General features: G+C 41.3%; 1 protein-coding gene and 1 pseudogene across 4 annotated transcripts in view; one reads left to right on the top strand and one right to left on the bottom strand.

Moving 5' to 3' along the window:
- Positions 1-1,480: 1,480 nt before the first annotated feature.
- Positions 1,481-22,377, bottom strand: part of LOC126520694 (uncharacterized) — a 34,156-nt gene continuing 13,259 nt past the window's right edge. For 2 of the 4 annotated variants that reach the window (XR_011895590.1, XM_072289143.1), the window contains exons 3-5: positions 10,583-10,918; positions 10,234-10,522; positions 1,481-1,633 (exon numbers count right to left, since the gene is read on the bottom strand). Coding sequence is in view for 3 of the 4 variants with exons in the window: in XM_072289143.1 (XP_072145244.1) it covers positions 1,608-1,633; positions 10,234-10,522; positions 10,583-10,888 (621 nt within the window). In the remaining variant the exon portion in view is untranslated. The remainder of the gene's footprint in view (positions 1,634-10,233; positions 10,523-10,582; positions 10,919-22,377) is intronic. The other 2 variants (XM_072289144.1, XM_072289145.1) reach the window with 2 other exon arrangements.
- Positions 16,191-16,372, top strand: LOC126535715 (U2 spliceosomal RNA; annotated as a pseudogene).

The following is a 22,377-nucleotide window of genomic DNA, read 5'->3' as shown; positions in this document are numbered from 1 at the left end:
GCGGACGTCTCGCCCAGCCTGCGACCGTGCTTCCAGTGGAAGGCAGCGCATCTGCAGCAGCAGTGCCAACTACACATACCCAGTATGTTGCTCTACTTCAGCCGCAATACCCCGGCAAGTTCACCGGCCTCGGTGGTGTTGACGTAGAAGAATGGTTGAAGATGCATGGGCGCGTCAGCAAGGTGAACAGGTGGGATCCAACCCTAATGCTGGCCAATGTCGTGTTCTACTTTTACGGAACACCGCAAACGTGGTTTTACACACATGAGGAAGAGCTAACCAGCTGGGACTTGTTCAAAGAAAAGCTGTCCGAAGTTTTTGGTAATCCGACCGGGCGACAACTAGCTGCCAAGCAACAACTCGCCACGTGTGCCTAAACTGCTGCCAAGTCGTATGTCTCCCACATTCAGGACGTCCTAGCTCTAGCATAAAATCGACCTTGTCCTCTTTTCCCACTGTAACAATATTACATTGACAAGTCTGAGCTCCAAAAGAAAACAAGCAAACTACTGGCAAAATGAGGTGCGCATGACTAGTTTGGGACCAGCCACGATCACTGTATTATGGAAACAGTCTTAGAGAGCCTAAATTAAATTGAAAGAGACATATCGACCATGAAGCACAAGCTAGCAGGAGTTGGTGCTAGAGTATTCAAGATGTCCGAGTTATTTAAAAGACTTCATGAGCCAGAGCACTAGCTAGCCTCCATTCTAGTTTTGTGTAAAACCAAAATCTCGATAAACCTAATCGCAACAACTTAAGTCATTCCAGGCATTAGTGAAGTATCAAATGAGACCGGCTGTTCAGATGTTAGTCTTTTTTGCTAAAATGATTGGGTGTCTGTTCTTTTGAGCCCATAAAGGGGCAAATATTTTCCAAACAAACGATCTGCTTTGGGGGCATTTCTGCCTCTTGTGGAATTCGGCTTGCTGGATAATTTAACTAATTTCATTGCTGCCTTCAGCGTCGAATCAATGGAAGTCAACTGCATTTTCTTTTTAGAGCATCACAAAAAAATTGCAATGTGGCTTGTCCACAGCCACTGACAGGCTTAGTTAAATCGTCGTTGCTATTCTGGAGCTACACAAAACCAAGTCGAGTGACCATAACATGCTACCATTTTGTTTTGTTCACACCGCAGCCATCATGTCTCCATTTACGAAAATACTGGTGGAAAATAACTTTGAGTCATTGTCATTAACTTGAATATGTTGGGCTGAATGTTGACACTGCTGTCATGCCAAACGGCATTTTACATCATTACAATTGGAAACTGTTTGAAAAGTGATCAAAAAGGCTTGAAGCGTGTCGAACTTGGCAGCTCCTTAGCTTCAAGATTTCACTACTTTTCAATGTTTCCCCTCCTTGAATTTTGTGTCAGATGTTCTGTATGAACCCTGCCTGCTGTTGGCTTTCTCAATGCTACAATACATACGTGTAAATGCCAAAGAAAGTAGAAAGAGGAAAGCCTCTGGCACAGTTCTGTTGATAAACCACTTTATTTGAACAATCTGAAAGAGCTAAGTAACATTTTCTCAGTGCAAATGCATAGCTGTATTTGGCAGACCTCTTGAAGATTGAAGCAGCAGCTGCTCTTTCATGGCACCTTAAAGTGGTGGGTTTTCATTCCTCACTGGACAAAGAAAGGAAAAAGAGTGAAATTTTGCAAAAAATAATCACTGTACAACAAGAATGCAAGGATATGCTTTAGACTAATGACAGCATATGGTATCCGTCACCAAATAATTTGCACGCCATCATGAAATACCGTATTTATTCAATTACAGTATGGTCACGATTACAAGGTAAGGGCACAGTTGGGGGACCCAGGAACAAAACTTAAGTATGCACACTAATATACGGCGATATAGAGTAGCCAACGAATTATTTAGACATGGCGTGTATCGCCTGAAATACTGTTACTAACCCAGCCAAAGTGCAATATAGCAACCACAAAATGGGGGAGAAGGGAGCCTCAGGACTTGGTGTGCGAGATCTTGCCTTTAGGTGTGGCTTCACGGCAGCGCAAATTCTGCCTTAAAGTGTAGCTTCACGGCAGCGCTGTGGCAAAGCTACACTATAAGGCGACATTCGCGCTGCCGTGAAGCTACACAAATAATGAAAAGCAAAATTCATATAAGGCGGGCGGAAACTTCAAAGCTAAGGATTCTAGGGGGAAACCTCGCCTTATATTCAAATAAATACGGTATAGAAACGCCTGTTGGTCCGCGGGCATAAATGCCTGCCCCATGAAATGAACTTATATGGCATTCATATCATGGAACGTTTCTCTATCCGCCACCCGAGAACGCGCTCTGTAGCGGTCAGGCTCCGCCGAGAGATATGCAGTAGTGCAACAGAAATGCAAGTGTTTGCAAGCTATATTACAAAATAAAAATATGATTCTTTTGTTCCTGGTCAAAACAACCTTACTCAGTGCAATATTGGTGCAATTTATCTTATGTTTCTATACAAAATAGATCATGTTTACACAGTCTGCTTCTACTTACATTCACTATCGCAGTACTGCATATAAAACAAGTTGTTTTTTCAATGGCCAAACATATATCAGGGTCACTATAGAATTTAAACAAATAAAAAGGCATATGAATGAACTAGTTGGTAATTCATAATGAGGTGACAGCACAACACGCTGACAAGGGCTGCACACAAGCACAGAGTCTGATACAATGTTTGCATCTATGCCTGTCACTTGTCCCTTGTCGGTTTTGTGCTGTATCGCTTTCTTGGATAACTTTGTCAAGCCGAATGTGCACATGTTCAGCTTGTTCAAGTCATACATTCTTCCAAGTTGTTCCCTAAAAACAAATTTTGTCCATGGTAAAGAAAGCACAGGAGATATAACTATGCTTTCTATTGTAATGTAAAATAATAATGAAAGGGTATTTACTTCAGGTTGTGAGGCTGAGCTTGCATGGTTATACAATTTTAGAGCTGTTTATAATGCTTTCAGTATAGCATGGTTAGGCAGTTTTATTGAAACCTTGCATTTTGAAGAAAAGCCTTTTTTTAACAAATTAAGCAGTTTTGTGTAAAACAAAAATTAGCAATATCTTTTTCTGAAGCTGAGAAAATACCAATAATAATTCGGCAAAATTAAATATGTGCAAATCTCTCGTTCATTAGGAAGAATATGGCACTTAAAAGGTTATCCCACTGTTTCACAGGCAAATTTAATGGCATCAAGTACTCACATGTTAACTGCAAATGTCATTTGCATGCTACCTGCATATACAAGTAGATTTATTAGTTATAAATATTAATGCCATTAACAATGCAATGATTTTTGATGACTCAACCCTTTAACCCCCTAAATAATTGCAGAAAAAACATAAGTTTCCTGAAAATTTTTCTAGTTGGAATTCTTTTTCTCGCATTGTGATCCTTAATATATATTACTAATTCGTTTTTGGTTAGGAATAACACAAAAATTACAGAAAAGGGCAGCTTTCCCTCATTGCCAACAGTAAGTCGTCTTTGGCAATGGGAGCAGCGCAGAATTGGGCTCAACAAGTGACTCTTCATTGGCAATATTGGTACAACTTCCATGGTGCATAGAGCACCGGATTGAGGGTTAAAGGGCTAAGTGATCAAACGCATGCCTGCATAACTTGCTCCTGATGCTTCACTTTCAGTGGCGTGCTTCGATGACAAAAAAAAAAAAAAAACGTTACGGTTCAAAGTAGCGCTCTAAAAGTCATTATTTGCACTGTCTCCATTTTGACACCTTCAGAACTACAGGCACCATTCTGCTTCAACTTGGGGCTCTACACATTTTGCAAGTATGCTTCCAGGCACAATAAAGAACATTTTGGAGAAAGGAAACTCTCTTTGAAGTGTACTTACTAATGCTGTTTTGTGACATTGCTTGCAGTTTTAGCCAATAAAAGCAATTTTTTTTTTAATTTCAATTTCAAGCTTGCTACGCTGACCTCATGTGTGACACTATTATACCTGCCCGTTTATACAATTTTGTAGTGAAATTCCCGATATTTAGAGCTTCTTTACAGTTTTTGTCACTACAAGTATTCTATATTTGATTTCACAGTTTAAAGCATAATTAATTTAAAATGTATACCATGTGTCCCACACAACTTGTTCCGAAGCTTAAAAAAAGTGCCACATAGCTGGCCAGAACTAAGGTAATGTTTGCTGTTGCTTGGAGCAAGTCAAAACTTTTTTTTGTATATTGGCTAATTACTTAATTCATTAATTACTCAACTTCATGAAATATTCACAGCAAGAGTGGCAGTGGAGAAAATTGTAGACCATCCTGAAAAATCTACAATCCAGCTTTCTGCTGCAAATATATGCTACATAATATAAGTTTTTTTCCAAGCCTGAAAGAAAGCCTGCAAAACACGAAAGTGCAATGCAACTAGTCGTGCGGCACTTTCCACTGGCTTCTTTCGTTGGTCCTGTCAGGGTAGAATTAATAGAAGTCAGCTGAATATAGGGCAGATAATTCTAGCAGTGACTGAAGGGCACACATGCTGGATCACTATCTCACAGAATAAAGTCCAAATTTTTTTTTAAGAACACTGAATACTCAAGTAATAAAAGTGTTTACTATATTTCACAAAATTTTAGCATTTGTTTGCTACGACTGAAGTATATTCAAATTCTTAAGTTGGTTGGCTGGTCTGCAATGTTACGTATACACATGTGGTCACGCTCTAAAAGTAATGGCAATAAGAAATGTACCTTAGCCATTTATGCCATTAATTGGAGCTAAGTGCAACACAGGTATTAATGTGACCTGACCTGGCACACTAGAGCTAAAATACTGTGAATTATGTGCAAGACCAAAATCACCTCATGCAATCAAGCTACACAGGAGCACAACCACAGCTCATACTCTTTTTGACTGTTGAACTAGTGCAAGGCTTCTGTCAAGAGTATGGAAACACTGACAAAACGAAATGCAGGTACGAAGCAAAACGGCACAACTTTCGTCTCTGCATAGGAGGATTAAACACACCATAATGAAAATTAAATGTGCAGCAGATGAAGCAGCACAGGACATGTCAACAAACTAAGACGTGCACTTCCCTACTAAAGATTGATATGCTGTTCTAGAATAACAGCTTTCCTACCTGCTGTGGAAAGACACTCTGGACATATTTTTTTCTTCATGGAAAGTAACCATATGCAGAAAAATGATAAACAATGGAAAAAAGCTGAATTTACACTAGTTGATGTCACCATATGCAAAATATACAGGCAATTCTACCACATAAAGCAATTGTCTTGCAACTAAAGCTTTTGAAGGGACTGACAACCACCTGTTATGATGCCTATTTTCTTGTATGTAACAAAGTTTTGAGTGCCCAATCCTGCTGCAGTAATGCTGAAAACATATTGGAACACTTCTCTTTAATGGTAATTTTTAGGTCCAATCATTATTATGTACCACTGGAAACAGCGGCAAGCACAATAGTAATTGTATGCTGCTGAGGGAGAAGCCAAGTGTAGCCTGCCCAAAAGAAACTGTAATTTTTTTATCAAAGCAATCCATGCGGTTCATGCGTCCCAAGTTGTTTGGTTATTACTGTCAGCATGCTTTCGTATTTTCTGTCGGACTGTTCAGGCTATTTCCAAATCAATGTTTTGAAAATGAAACATCACACGCTATTACTTCCGATGGTAACAAGCGGTAGGAAATGCCAATAGTGCTCTTCTAGCAGTGCTTGGTGCACCTTCACAACAGCCCCATTTTGTATCCCAAAGGGAGACAACAGAACATGGGGAGATTCTCACTAACATACAAAAGCACCCATGCACACCACCGTGCAAAGAGGAATGCCACAGTGCTGAAGGTCCACTCGTCGCCATGAGAGCAGCACTGATTGCAAATTTGAACAGTGCTTGCATCGCTAAATACATGAAAAGAAAGAAAGTGCAAATGCCTATGACCTATATCGACATTATTAAATATAAGTATGTTACAGTTAATGACAGCTGCCTTATGTGTATCAACACTTTGTTAATTTGGTCACACGCTGGGACTGCAATGCAGGTTCAGAGCTTGACAGTCAAGTGCTGTGGCATGCAGCTTTTGGCAACTTTCAGTGCATATTAAAAAAAAAAATTTGCAACTAGTACTTAAACTGCAAACATCCTGTTGAATTCTCCCCATATAAGCACATTTGTATCTTACACTAAGATCTTATGACACATTTTAGTTGGTTGTCAGTCCCATTAAAATGGTGGACCAAGGCGGGGTCGGGACGGCGCCGGACGCATGGTAGGCTGCGCCGTGCACCGGGGTGGGACACTGTGTGTCGTGCGGGGTGGCTCGTGGCCGCCGGTGAAACCTTCCACGTTGCCGCCCTTTTGCTATTGATTTTAGTCGCCTTCGGGTTGTTTCGCGCGTGTGTGAGTGGCCGTCTGCCGGAGGACCGCTCGCAATACTGTCCACTGGACGAGCCGGCCCCTGGCCGAGTAGGGCGGGGCTCTGGCCCCTGCCGGCTCTGCCGGGACAGTGAGCGGCGGTCCTTGCGCCGGGGAGGGCGCGGCGTGCACGGCGGCCTTTTTGCACGGCGGCCTTCTCTCAATTAATGTGTCTCCCTTAATTAAAAAAAAATGCATACAACAAAAGCTTGGGATATTGAATGGAGAAGTAGTATTGTATTCCTCCAGCATCACCTCAGATTCATTTAGTTATACTGCTTTAGCTCTCATTTTTTCTTTTACAATATCTAGGCATGCCTTGCAACATAGAGCTACTTTCCCATTCAAATTTTCTGCCCATTTTCCAAGACAATGTACATGGTAAATTTTAGAACATGCTCCACAGTTTATTGTTTTGCCTACTGTTGTCTCTGCTGGCTGCCTGCAGAGACAATGCAAATTGTATGTGGTATTTCTTTGTCGTACATGAACAGTTAAGGTATTTGTTACTGGGAAATCATCTATGGTTCCTTTTTGTAGACATTTAAGCAAGTGGCTCCGTAACATGGACTGATTAATATTTAATTGTGATGGGTCTTTTCCTGATGCTATGTAATACATATTAGCTATGGCAAACAAACCGCAGTCAAGTGTGGTGCCCTGATTCTGTGCCGGTTTCGTCAAGAAAGTTATGGTTGGAGATGGTGATTTTAAAATATGACAAACCTGTTTAATGGCATCAGGAGGAGTGTCTTGATCTATGGAATCATAGACAAAGATTGCATCTTGGGAAGCGCCTGTGTTGGTAACTGTAAGCCAATGATCTGGATTCCGAACATGCAAAATTTGAACAAACATACCAGTGACCTGAGAGAAACGTAGCCTTTGGCCTAATAGAACATCTTGGAAACCTCGCACATTGGGAAACTTTCTTTTTGTTAGATACTGGGCAATGTTAATTACACTATCCGACAGTGAGCCACCTCGCATCAGAGTATTTAAGTCGTCTTCAGTAAGTGAATAACTTTTGTAAATTTGCAACATGTCAGCTTTGATAGTAGCAAGGGTTATTCTGCTCTGCTGTGGTTGGAACGCACGCTTGACAGCTTTTACCTTTTTAGGGCGCCCTCTTCTCGCCTTAACCACAGGAATAATAAGCTTTGTATTCACTGTTTTGCCTACTACATTAGCAGGGCTCGCTTGAACGGTAGGCTGTGTTTGGTTAATTTTTGTTTGCAATGTTACAGGAACTTGATTTTGTGTGAATGTGTTCAAATTTCTGAAAAATGCCTCACATGAAGCTCGCTTTTCCATTAATTCCTGAGTGCTGCAATTTGCCAGGACGTTCGCTACAGCTTTTGACATATTACAAAGTGTCTCATAGGCATAACAGTACTTTTGCTGAGGAGTGTCTAGTTTAATGGAGGGTAATGGTTGAACGCTGCTTGTTACTTTAGATCCTGTGCTCGAAGTCGTGCAGCTGTGGTCAAGAAAATGTTCCTTACGCCACCTCTGTGGAATGCAGGCTTTATCAAACAATTCCCTTCCCGAAAATGAGCGAGCTGCCATAATATGTGCACATGGCAAGCCATACTGACCATGGAAAGTGCATGTACAGCTGTCGAAGCTTTGTGCTACATTGTACTCCTTGCTTCCTAATGCGACAGAATATGAATTACTGCTTTAGCTAACCTGGTAATTTGCTGTCTTTAGTTTTTCATACTGTTCAAGTATTTTATCTTTGGCCTCGACAGTGCAGCTATGAGACAGTTCCATCTGAAATTCGTCTATGCAAGTTACATTAAGGTTAAGTTTAATTTCTTTTAGTTGGGCAAACTCCAGAGATATGCTGTCATTATTAACATAGTTAACCAGTTCTGCTACAGCTTCAACTAAATGCAACGATGGTTTAAGAAAACTTTTCAGCTTCTGATTATGACTTTCAATGCGGTTATTTGTGTTATTACCTAAAGTTGGAAGTTCTTTCCTGTAAGCATGCACCCACATCTGTCTACACGAATGCCACTGTTGCATGTAGTATGCGAGAAAGTCTTTAGGAGCAATTTGCATTAGGTGTGGCAGCTTATCATAGTACTCCTGTAGAGTTTGAGAATAGACTAGTTCTTTCAAAATTGGAAGAATTAGTTTGCGTTGAGCCTTTGCCTTCTCATCAACATTTCTATGGAAACAATTCAGCACATGCCATGTGCACAGCAATATTGTACTATTTGGAAGGAGAGAACTTAAAATGCGAAGCTCATTCATGTCTTTGTCTATCATTACTACTTTGCAGGCTGCTATAACAAATGGGTTAAAGTCTACAAATTTCTCAAACATGGGCCGAACAACTGCCGTAGTTTCATTCCGCACAAATGCGTAGCAAACACATCTTCCATGACCACGACCATCTTCGACAAGAATTGAGTACAAGACATAATTTTCCCTGTTAACTTTTTAAGTGCCATCAACAAATATTACCTCAGGATACTTTTCAAACATTTCACGCATGTGGCTAGTTTGAATTAAGATAAACTGGAGGTTGTTTTCATTATTCTTTTCATAGTGAATAAGCCAGTCGGGATTCTTCTCAATTAAGCTTTCTATTTGATGAATCAACATTTCACCATGTGCCTCTTGAGTTCGAATAGGAATAGAATATTCCATTTTATAGTTGTAGACATCTTTCGTTGTTAATGTCTTTCCTGTTTTCGGCCTAACCAAGTTCTTAAAATCTTTTGGAGCGACATTGCACTTGACTAGGTCATACAGTTCTGCCTTCTCTGTACTGCTTAGAAGCCTTTTCTGAGGATAGATGTTATACAGATCAAGGCTATGGTTATGTTTGTCTTTTAGCTGGCTTATTCTGTAGTGCAATGCCGGTTCTTTACAAAGGACAAGTGAAAGAGACATTTCGCAGTTAGTGCTATTATAGCTCTGGTTAGGGCGCTTTCCAATTCCCCGCTGCCTAGCAGGACTGCCATGAATACACCGATAAGTGATTCTGAGAAATTCATAATCTTTACTGTCTGCTGCAAAGGGGTTCTTATTTGACCTGCTCACAGAAACTACATGTTTCCCTTCCTTGCACCAGGCATCAAAGCATTCCTTAAAAGAAACAAAATTGTCAAATGTGCCGTTTAAAAAAATTTTTTTTTGCTCCTGCTCCAAGTAGTACATCAGAATTACTTGCGCATGTCTTGACAGAAGCTGCGGCATCAGAGCTGGCAACACTGCAGCCTGGCATCAAGGCTGCCGAATGTTTACTTGGACCTGCATTGAGCACAGCCTGAACAGAACTGTCAGTCGTAATGCCACATTTCTGTATGGAGACAGCCTTATCACTGTCGGAACTAGATTTAGAAGACAAAGCTAACTGAAGACGTCTGTACCGCTTTCCAGCATTGGACTTGGCCCTTTCTGAAGTACAAATAGCTCTATCAGGCATACTTTTACGGCTTTTGCAGCCAGCAACCTCGACCACAACACCACACAAGACAGCTGCAAAGTCTACTGTAGTGGCCTGCAAACAGCTTTGCTGCTGCTTGCTGGTCAAACAGCTGTCATGGGCACTGTTGTGTGAGGTTGTGGCTTGCCCTTGCATGTTTGCACCTGAGGCTGCAATAGAAGCGGGTATACTGAATTGCTGCTTTGCCCGCCTTACTACTGCAGGCAAAGATGCAACTCGCTGCAAGGGCTTGGCAGCTGTGTCAGCAAGTACTCTGCGCCGCCTGCCTACTGCTTGGCCGGTGCCTTGTCTTTGCTTGCACAGTGCCGCAGCCTTTCTGCGGTTCCTCCTTGATGTCACCAGAGTCCACTCACCACCATGGGAATTGTGTCCTGCCTCAGCCACGCTCTCTGTGGATAAGTGAGGAGAAGGACTTGCCTGTATGACTCCTCCCATGACCCTGGAACAAGTGGTGCTAGCACCTCGGCTGAGGCTCACTGGCTTAGCAGAAGGAACATGGCCTTGAAGCCTCACCTCAGCCTTTCCCCTTCTCGGTACCCTTGAACCATGGGTCATGGGTGAAGGCAGGCAGTCCCAGGTGCACCAGGTCTTGCTGCCCTTGCGGCGAACGCGAACACCGCCAACGAGAGCAAAGCCAGGACCCTGAAGGGCACAAGGAAGCTGGTCGGTGTAGCACGCCTGCAAGGAAGCACGGCTGGTCACCTGCGCCGGTGTTCTTGGCTTCACCCAAGATGGCTTGCTTGCTGCAGGAGAAATAAAGTTAGCTTCAAGGGGAGGAAAGTCGGCACTGCTGAAGGCAGGTGCTGCAGGTGGTTCTGCCCAGCCACTCCAGGAAGATGGCGACTGCCTGTCCTTGTAGTTGTGCAGGATTCGGCCCCTCTCCACAGTGGCAGCCAGGATGCGGGCCTCCCTGTAGAAGTAGTCTGCCAACAGCCGGTTTCCGTGGCGGCTCGGGTGCACACCATCCCTGGCAAGGCAGCTTGCCCAATCTTCAACCAAGCCACCCATGAAGTGGATGTCCTGCTCCTGACACAGCTCCTGCAGCGCAGCGTTCACCTCTTTGTACCTTTCGTTCATGCGGCGTAACTTAGGCGACTGTGCTTCGCGCATGCGGTACTCATTCTGCCCGCGAGGGAGAATGGCAGAAAACGCAACCTGCGCCATGGGATTGCTTGCAATTATGTCACGAGCTAAGCGACGGTACTTGTCTATGTACACGTCCACAGGTTCAACAGTGTTGTTAGTGCCGACGTGCACAATGACAACGTCAAAGCTTCCTAGCTTGTTGACAATCATTGGAAGCAAGTGCTCAATCTTTGCTCCCCTGTGCGCGCTGACCTCAACAGCCAGGTCACGACGTGACGGGAAATACTGACCGACGTATTTCACCATCGAATCGCCAACCAACAAAGCTCGAGTCATGATGACCAGGAGAGCACAAGCAAGCTATTCAAGACTTATCAGTCAACACGGAATGCTACTCACTAAGCAAAAATTATCTAAGATCAATAAAAACCTGAAAGAAATGCGGCCAGAAGTGCGTTAAATCTCAAACTAGAACGTTTCGCATCAAAAATACGCTGCTACACTGAAAATCTGACAACAGAAAAACACAGCAAATATGACTTAAATACTGAAAGGAGGTTGCACAAAACTACACTAAGAATTACAAAAAGAACCGTATAATAGTGGTTTAACAGAAGAAAACGAGATGTTTCACGATTGCGTTGACGTCGTCGAGGAGGACAGGATGACCAACAGCCTAGCTCGCTCAACGATCACTGCACTATACGTGAAAACGCAACTTTAGGGTAACATCATGGCATAGCGAAAGTAGAGCAATGCGCTAGGGTCATGCGACCTTGACGTCAATAATCACTTGCAATATGAACGCGTAAGCTGTCAAAAATATTTCCAACGTCACCGCATGCGACGCAAATACATTTATCTTAATTATGAATTTATGTATGAGAATGCATCACTCTACCGTTCTCGTGCGCAACAGTGTCGCAGCGCAACCCAACAACATTGCGCGCGCGCGTGTCGCGTTAGCGCCGAGCGCGCGCGTCATGAAGCGCGTACCTGTCAGCGCTGTTGCAGCTTAGAAGATGAAACTAATGACCACAAATAACTAAATTTGCGAATTCTCCGCCCTGCAAAATCGACGGTGTGCGAATGACTAACCAGATTCTATGTACAAGTATACGTTTCGAACTGCGTTTATTGTTTTCACTTTTTCTCTGTTATTAAATGTTTTTCATCATGTTATATGTCTTATGTTACGTGTCCATTTTTTTCTTTTCGCGCTCCCTTCATGCCTTCTACATAGAAACTCGCGTTTTGGCGGTAGTTCGTCTTCACCCTCGCCATGTTGTATCGTGGTGATTCGATGATCAATACCACGAAGAATTACCATGAGCATATGATGGTGCAGGAGGCCAAGCAAATTTCGCGATGACACTGAAGCGCCGAACGTTTAATTGGGCTGCTGGAAAAATATTAAAGAATGAACATCAGGAATTCACGTACAGTGCACACAAAGGAAGGAGTCATGCCGCCGTAGAATTTCCTTTCGCAAACTTTCCGTTTTCCCTTCATTTGGAGCTTCAAACCTCGGGTTCAGCCACATGGATGTTTCCGCCGCCACCGAATACTTCATTATTAATTAAACCAAGCGAATAACTTGTCCTGTCAAGTTTGTTTTATTCTTGGGTTTTCTTCCATGAGTGCATGACCATGTCGTACTTGTATTGCCCCTTTAGATGGAGCTGTTGTGGCTGCAACAGCTGACTCAGACGTTGTTTTTGATGTATTGATTTGTGTTCGTTGAATAAATCATATAATAATAATCTTTATTTGCACTGTACAGTGCGCAGGCGAGTGGCAATGATCAGATTTGCCGCTTCTTTTTCACCGGTTTGTGTTTTTATCCTGCCATATCTGTCCTGCCTCATTGACGACTTGCTGAAAGTAATAAGTTGTCCCATGTCCTGGAATTTTGGACATTCCCCGTGCGACCATCTTTCCAACTTCACCGCTGTGTACCAGTGTAACTAAATGGGCAGCATATGAAAAGAAATTCAGAAGGCGGCCCAAATTCCAACTTTCCTTTAGCAACATTGAGAGGGCACGCGCCGTTTTATTAACATGCGCATTTATGGCACTTGGTCCTAACATCTTTGCTGCATTATAGCAGTGTTTTGATTAGGATTAAAGTACTTGTTGAAATTCTGGCGTTCTTTCGAGATACCATTTTTAATATTGCAGCCAACTGAGTTACGCTAGTCCATTGCGGTGGAGTTCAAGAGATGGTCGCAGGGGCGATGTTCAAAATTCTTGGCTATGTTCAGCCCAATTTCTTTCCTGACTTTTCGAACTCTAGCTGTGTCTAGCCCTGCGATCCGTTTTCTGGATTCTGTATCATGTTAGTGAACTGTGCATACGCCCCCTGCCTCGCGTCTCGGCGAGGGTCATATATGCGTTCCATAATGAGCAAATAGGCTTTAGTAGGCTTTACTGTAAAACAGTCCTGTAATACAGAGAAGCATACAGAGTGCATTGCGGTGAAGGTAGGTGAGAATTTGCGCAAGTACTAAGCGTTAACAGCGTGTATATTTAGTACGTTCGGGCTGCGCCTCCAGGACACCAAAAGGGCAACGGTGACGCCACAGCTGGAACCTGGGTTGGTCTGTGGGTTCAGGGCTCGCCGAAATGCCAACCTACGGTTCCACCTTTGATCTTTCCGCTGGCCCTTCCGTGCTTCGTATAAAGATCCTTCGCCGCCCACTTTATTTTAATAGATGCTCTCCTGAGGTCTCCGTTTGCCGGTATTTATATTTCTCTCACGCCAACTTCACTGTAATACATTTATGTACTGAGGTGAAACTTACTAAAGCGCATTGGTCATTACGGGACTCATATAAGGCCCTTGCGGACTATGTATCACCGCTTCGTTTCCAAGGGGATGCCATTAGAGATCATAATCACGGGTGACACATCGCTTCCTTGGCTTTGTTGACGGGCACGACAAATCGTTTTTTTTTTTTTGCGTCTAGAACGTTATGCGCAGCAAACGCCCACTCCGTTGGCGACGCGGAAGCACTCATGCAAGGAAAACGGTGTAGTAGAGATGTTCCGAGATACGCGGAGGGCAACAAATTTTCATGAACCCTAGCTTAGCGTTACATGACTGCGCTGGCCACTGTCGTTGGTGCAAGTAAGCACCTAGCACACTATGCAAAGCAGCCGGTCACCTTCTGATTGCAAAGTCAGTGAAAGAGGTAAAGAATGTTTGTATTATAAATTTGAGCCACAAATGGGCTCTGCCTATGTCCCACGACTGTTTTTAATGAAAAAATAACTTCCTTCTTGATATGTACACCTGTTCATCCCATTACAACAACAGGTTTTCGACTATAGGCATCTCTATATGCCTCAATCCCTACTGTCATTTTAGTGCTCCCACTAGAAATATAATTTCAACAGAAAATTATCTGACACCTTTTGACTTGGAGTTTAGTACTGTGCCTGGGGTATAGCTTCGACAAAATGCACAAAAAAAATAATTTAAAAATTTTATCAGCCCTAATGGTGTCCCATACATTTGTGTACTGTGCTCTCAAAAGTTTGTTATTGTTCTTCTCCACTCGAAAGCACTTGTGCTGATAGTACTGTTTGTCAGTTGGAGGATGTCTCATCACCTGCTTTGAAGCCTCTCTTACAACATTCTGATACACTAGTTAAGTTCTACTCTGTTAATGAGATAAAAATGAAAGTGTAGGCTTTGGATGGTAACATTTTCCATTTAGCAATGAAGTATAAATGATGTCCAGAACATGCCTCTTGGGTAATGCATCAGTGAATTATTGAGGCAGCACTTCTTACAATTCACAGATTAAGTCATGGAATGCTTTGCATGCAATGCAAGGTCAAAAATTGTGGCTAGAAATCAGTGCACACTTTAGCAGTATGCTGAGCTGGGCTAGTTAGTGCATGCTGAAGGGAATTGAACAGTGCAATAAACGAGACATATTTGCATATGACAGCACTGTGCCTATTGTGTACACTGTATGTCCAGTCGTTTGTGCTGTTTCATTTACTTCAATGTGTAGACCTTCACTACAATAATAATGCTATCTCATTAAATTTGGGCCGTTAGCAACATTGTGAACAAATGCACTATGCATTTCTTGTTATTAATGTGTGTGTATGCGTGTACTTGCATGCATGCGTGTGTACTTTGTGGTTGTTACAAGTCTCTTTGATTACTATTAAAATTGGGAGATTACAGACAAACTAATTTTTGCTAACCAACCTTTATAGGAGTGGCAGACATCAGAAGTTGTGCTACCTAACTAAATTAAGTCATTAATAACTAAATTTAAGCAGTTATGTTAGGAGGCATGTTAACATGAAAGTGTAGATTTGAATATGTTCGGTAGTTGAGGAATAACCATTGCTGGAACTTCTGTGCCTTATTAAACACACTACTTTCTTGAAGTAAGCTCAAAATTTGAAACAAAATACATTGCTCTTCCAATGAGCAGTTTTCATTACACCATTTTCTGTCAGCACATAAACATATTAACTGGAAGACTTTGCAAAACTGATAATTATTTAACCTATTGGCAATTATTCCACAAATTCTGACGTCCACTGCTGCTATGTAGCTTGGCCTGCAAAAATTATAATTTGACTCAAATCTCCTATTTCTCATAACGTGAAACAGACATAGCAGAAGCACACAAGATGAGTGTGTGTGTCAACGTGTGCATATTATAGAAAACTTAACACTACGTATACAGGGTGTTCTTTTTTAGCTGCACCAATTTTTTTTTAAATTTCATGTGGTAGATAGCACAATTCTAACCCTTGATCTAAACTACTTGATAAAGTGGGCATTACTTCTACAAGAAATAAGAATGCCTGACTGAATAATTAACTTTATTCTGATTAACTTCTTGTTTGTTACTTTATGGCACCCATTTCAATTGACAAATTGTAGCTGGTGAGATTGCAATGCGTATCCACTTGGAACACATTATCAGGACTAGCCCAGTTTCGAGATATGAATTTTCAAATGTCCAATGAAATGCATTGATGTTCCAGTTACCTTCGTGCGTCAATGCATAGAACAGTTTTTATAAGTAAGTGGAACAAAAGTGAATTTTTACGGCAAGTTTGATGCCACATATCTCGAAACTGGTGCCATCCTCAGAATTTGTTCCCAAGCAGATATGCCTTTCAAACTCACTGGTTACATTTTGTAGATTTGGAATGCCCACAAAGAGAGGGTGGTGCAAACGTAGACATGGCCAGCAAGGGTCAAAGTGCAGTGTCTGTTCTTATCAGCTTAATATCTGATATGGGTTCTATTTGGACCCAAGCTATTAAACTTATTTTTGCAAGTTGCCGGAGTGCTTGAAGCCTGCTTCACCAATACTTTTGTGCAATATTTTTGTGTGTACCTTAATGTGGCAAATATGCTGCAGTGAGGGTTGTCAACGCATGTGTGAATGTACCACTGTTTGAACATAGGAAAAATAGAAGTAAGAATATTGGGCCTCTCAAATTAGCAAATTAGTTAAAAGACCAGGAGAATAATTTAAAGGTACATTTAGAGACGTGTATCTGCCTTAAATACTGCATCTTTAAAATCAACATCGTCATCATCAACCTGTTTTATGTCCACTGCAGGACGAAGGCCTCTCCCTGTGATCTCCAATTACCCCTGTCCTGCGCCAACCGATTTCAACTAGCGCCCGCAAATTTCCTAATTTCATCGCTTCACCTAGTCTTTTGTTGTCCTCGATTGCGTTTTTCTTCTCTTGGTACCCATTTTGTAACCCTAATGGTCCACCGGTTATCTAACCTATGCATTGCATGGCCTGCCCAGCTCCATTTCTTTCTCTTAATGTCAATTAGAATATCAGCCGTTTGCTCTCTGATCCAAACCGCTCTCTTTCTTTCTCCCCTTTAACGTTACGCCTAACATTCTTCGTTCTATCACTCTTTGCATGGTCCTTAACTTTTTTCCCAATCAAGCTTCTTTGTCAGTGTCCAAGTTTCTGCCCCACATGTCAGCGCCGGTAAAATGCGCTGATTGTACACCTTTCTTTTCAATGACAATGGTAAGCTCCCAGTCAGGAGCTCACGATGTCTGCCGTATGTGATCCAACCCATTTTTATTCTTCTGTGAATTTCCTTTTCATGGTCAGGGTTCCCTGTGATTAATTGACCTAGGTAAACGTACTCCTTCACAGACTGTAGAGGACAAATGGCGATCCTGAACTCTTGTTCCTTTGCCCGGCTATTTATCATTATCTTTGTCTTCTGCACATTAATCTTCAACCCCACTCTTACACTCTCTTTTAAGGTCCTCAATCATTTGTTGTAACTCGTCTGCATTGTTGCTGAATAGAGCAATGTCATCGGCAAACCGAAGGTAGCTGAGATATTCGTCATCGTTCTTTACTCCTAAGCCTTCCCAGTTTAATAGCTTGAATACTTCTTCTAAGCATGCAGTGAATAGCATTGGAGAGATTGTGTCTCCCTGTCTGACCCCGTTCTTTATAGGTATCTTCCTACATGTGTAGAATTAAGGTAGCTCTGGAATCTCTGAATTTTCCCAGGTACATAAGCGGTCTGTACTCCTTGATTGCGTAGTGCATCTATGACTGCTGGTATCTCTAGTGAATCAAATGCCTTTTCGTAATCTATGAAAGCCATATAGAGAGGCTTACTGTACTCTGTGGATTTCTCGATTACCTGATTAATGACACGGATGTGATCCATTGTAGAGTATCCCTTCCTGAAGCCAGCCTGTTACCTTAGTTGAATGAAGTCCAGTGTTTCTCTTATTCTATTGGAGATAATTTTGGTGAATATTTTATATAATACTGGGAGTAAGCTAATGGGCCTATAATTTTTCAGGGTTTTAATGTCTCCCTTTTTGTGGATTAGTATAATGCTTGCATTCTTCCAGTTTTCTGGGACCCTTGCGATCGATAGACACTTCGTATAAAGAGCCGCCAGTTTTTCAAGCATTACGTCTCCTCCATGTTTGATTAAATAGACTGTTATTCCATCTTCTCCAGCCACTCTTCCTCGTTTCATGTCTTGCAAGGTCCTTCTGACCTCATCGCTAGTTATAGGAGGAGTTCCTGTATCCTGTTCATTACTGTTTCTAATTGAGGTATCCTGACTCCTCTGGGTATTGTACAGGTCAGTATAGAATTCTTCCGCTGCTTTTACTATATCTTCGAGATTTTTGATGATATTTGATGATACCCTGCTTATCTTTTAATAGTTATATAACTAATATTAATATTATACTATATATAATATTAATGGTTATATTTTAAAACAAAATATAGCATAACCTTGGAAATTGCGATGCATAAAACCACACTTAACAGATTATTCAAATGTATGGTGATATTCATTTCTTGCATTCTTTGCCACTTGCTTAGCAACTGCACAATTCCTTTTTTGATAAATCTTGGAGAAGTTTACTGGAAGAAACATATAAATCCACTTAAATGTCCTCAGATGTTGAGAAATTTTTCATGTTGACGAAGTGGTCTAAGGGTACCGTATGTGAGGAGGGAGGGACTGTCAAGCAACACATCCCACTCAAGCACAAGCTATCTTCCCTCAGATAATGTGGGATCTGGCATTGTCATGATGAAAAGCAATGCTTCTTTTAATTTAAGAACTCTGCCCTTCTCTCCTAGATTGTTGTGCATAACTAATTGAATAAGCAACAGTAGTTTGCATAAATTGACTATTACATTGTTTTCAGTAAAGGATTTCTTGGGGAAAGGTTTGTGGTCATTGTTTTTACACAGCTGGCCACTTATGGGAGGCAGTGATAAAGGTTGCAGTCACTGAACTTTTGTAGAACTGAAATGTGTTGTTGGTTAATATATGCAGCTTTTTAGAAATGGTCATGAGTTCAGACATTTATAGATTGAATAGACTATCCACATACTAAGCACTTGGATGGTAGTTCTCATTACTTTTCTTAATTTTGTTAGAACTACCGGAGGTTATCTTGCCACTTCTTTGTTTGTGCTCTTCAAAAGTAAAGCGAAATGAGTGAAAAAAATTTAATGTAGCAGGCAAGCAAAACCTTTCAGTTGGAATGTTGTTCCAAATGTCAGAAAAATATTTTGAATGAATCTCTGTGAGTGAACATCTGAATTGCTTCATGCTTATGCAATCCGTAAGGAGTCATTTTCTTAGAGTGTAAAAGAATTAAGACGAGTTGGAGCACACTTTTGCAGAAGCAGTGTCCCCTTGTTTTTAGTGGTGTGTGGATGTTTCAGATCACAAATATTGAATTGAATAGTATTTGCTGTTTGATTTGTATTTGATTTATGAATTGATTATTAAAAATTATGGAATAATAATTTATTTTGATTATGTGAAGAATAACATTTATTGTGGCCTCAAAGAAGAGAAGAGGTAGGAACTGAGGACTATTCTGAATAAGTCTGCTGAAGGGAAACTGTGGTTGCTATACATGAGCGCTAGTTCTTGAGCAAACACAGGGGTCAGAGGTGTTTGATTTTGGCAAAACAATTTATTATTTGGCCACTTGCATGATGTATCAATCATTTTTAAACAATGTGCAGTGCTTTAGTATTACACTTTTCTCCTTGAACAAACTCAACATTTTCCATGGCTCCAGATGTGCTATTCCAAATTTCTTTTTTTCATTACTGTCATTGCCATGGCATACCACGATAACTAAAAGTAGTTGTTTCTCATTTATGCGCTCCTCAGTTGACTGGACATCTATTTTGCAAACAGCATAATATGCATTTATATGTGCCTGTAAACAAGCCAAGTAAATAATGCCAACACACTTCATTTTTTACACTAGCTCTCTACACTTACTTTATATTTCAGCAACTTTAGAAATTCTAAATTTGATTCAGTATTTGGAGGTTGCTTTCCTCAAACATATGTAGATGCAGTAAGAAAATTTCATTGTTTGAGCACCCCTACTTATTTTCTGAAATGACACTATTAAATTATTTTAATCTCCATTGAGGGAGGGAGATAAAAAATAGGAGGGGCTGTTACATCACTTTTTGTGAAGTCAGACAATGCCATTTGGTCATGCAGCCCAAGCAACTTCTCCATCTTTGTAGGTGCTGTCAGAACACCCATGTATGTTTTCTGTTTCTATGCTACTGTGCACCAGCTTTGCTAGTCTGAGTGCATCACCTCTGTGGCCACAAAGCTCAGTATGAGCAACTGTGATGTATTTTAAGGTTACCTTATGAAGAAATGGAAACTACCCAGTTTTGCTGCACTTTGCATGGATAGTACTACGATACTGTGTAACTTGACAACAGATAGCTTCTTTTGTGTGCACAAAGAACTTGGAAGTGTGATAATTCCCACAATAATTTCATTATTTTTAGTATGCAATATTTTACCCAACTTTGTCATTGGCCATTGGTGTTTGCAGGTGTGCTACACATTTTAAATGTGGTACTATTAAAAAATAGGCTGAAACCTATTTATGGATGGTGCTGCATGTTAATTTTACCTGGTAAGAGGAAGTGCAGAACTTAAATCTGTTTATTGAAAAAATGTTTGAGTTCAACACAAGGTTTAGTAGATTTACATGGTAACAACTTGTGAATGGGGTGGGGACGTGGCCATAGCAATTGTTCTGTCTCTAAAGTGCTACCTAGACAAGAATAGATACATGGTAATTGAACAAGGATTCTCGCTGAAGCCATCGTTTTGACAAAGGGACTTGTCTTCATAAGGCCAGCAACTGCTACAGATGAACAGGTCACTCTTGTGAGTATATATATAATGAAAGTTTACAAGAAGTTGCAGGCATGAAATAAGATGGAAATTATTTGCGTTATGTTGGCTTATTTTGAGGAGATAACCTTATTTGGTATTTACAAAATGTCATTGTTAACACATACTTAGCATTTGTAGCCATTTTCATGGCTACTATACTGAACTGTACCCCCTTCAGTCACGAATGATGGTATTCTGCCAGGACATTTTTGGAGCTTGCAGGTATGAATGTTTCAGGTGTCCAGAGTTCGAAAAAAAAATTCCCCTCTCTAGGAATATTATTTTGCAAAGTCAATCGCGTCCTCATATGGAGACATCGTGACTCAATACTTTCTATCGCAAGTTCACTATGCCACTTTAAAGGAAGAAGGGGCATTATCTATTCAGGGTTGTGTGAGTGGTGCATCGACTGGTTGACAGGTTGTGATATTTGAAGAAGTGATCCTGAGCTGCGATGCACAGAAAAACATCGCATTTCCGGCAGTGGCCCCGGTTTCTACCACACACTTCTCATACTTGCTTTGCTAAGGAAACAGCAACTGGACTTGCTGGGGCCAGTGGTCCTTTGCATCCTACCTCACACAATCGCATCATGTTTAGAGCAAGGATGGTGACTCAAAATGAGCTATTCAGGTTGGACATTAAAAGAAAATGCTAAATTGCAGCACAGACAAAATTCTCAAATACAAAAACAGAAAACAGCCTGTACTGCTTCTGCAGGTCAACTTCGCCCAAACAAAATTCTGTTGTTCTGGGACCAAACTAGGAATCTCTCGTATCTGGACAACCATTCGAGGAAGCGACATAATTGCCAGACTGACGTTGTTCGTTTCATGGTCCGGAAATGTGAGCATTTACCACCTTCATGACGAAACAGTGCGTACGACGATTTGTGCATTTAAAAAATGCCACCACTTAAAACTAAAAGGAACACTGAAAAACACAGTTTAATTCTTCGACGGTGAACTAGATTGCCCAAGAAGTCCAAAAAGTGTCGGTGGTTTTAAGTTTTCGCACAGTGGCTATGGGTCGCCGGCGTGGTAAAAAAGATTGAGTAAGTCACAGTGTCTCCGAATGGAGACTCGGATGAAAACAGGATCAAAACTATTCAGTAATAGAACTAGGAGTATTGTGCAACTGTTTTTCATTAAAAGTAGCTCTTTCTTCACATAAAACAGGGTTTTTAACCGTTCTGAATGTTTGAGGCTGCTGCAAAAGAGAAATTTGAGCAGCGACAAACCAGAGCTTCCGTAAAACATGGAGTCGTCCGTCTTCAAACATCTTTTTCTCTAGTACTGTTTCGTCGCTTCATCAGATGGCGTTCATTGTATTTATGTATGCTTCCCATATTATCCCCACCAGTGTGCAGTGTCACTCCTTCGCTTTTTGATGAAAAACGCAACATAGAAAGTCGTATCTTCATATGGAGACACCGTGACTGAAAAGGGTACCGTACCCATAACAGCCATGTAACCATGATTGGATGTAGTAGCGAACAGGAAATGGACGTTCAATGTGTAACTATTGATCAGGTTTGAAGGGCTTCGCAAGATAAGTCCAAGGAAAATGTGGCAGGAGAAGATGAAATAACAGTTGATTTGATAAAACATGGAGGAGATATTGCACTGGAATCTTGCAGTCCTTTATTCACAATGCCTAACAAC

The sequence above is a fragment of the Dermacentor andersoni genome, chromosome 7, assembly GCF_023375885.2.
Source record: "Dermacentor andersoni chromosome 7, qqDerAnde1_hic_scaffold, whole genome shotgun sequence".
Lineage (NCBI taxonomy): Eukaryota > Metazoa > Arthropoda > Arachnida > Ixodida > Ixodidae > Dermacentor > Dermacentor andersoni.
Note: the sequence above shows the minus strand (reverse complement) of the source record. Positions and strands in the feature narration are given on the sequence as shown.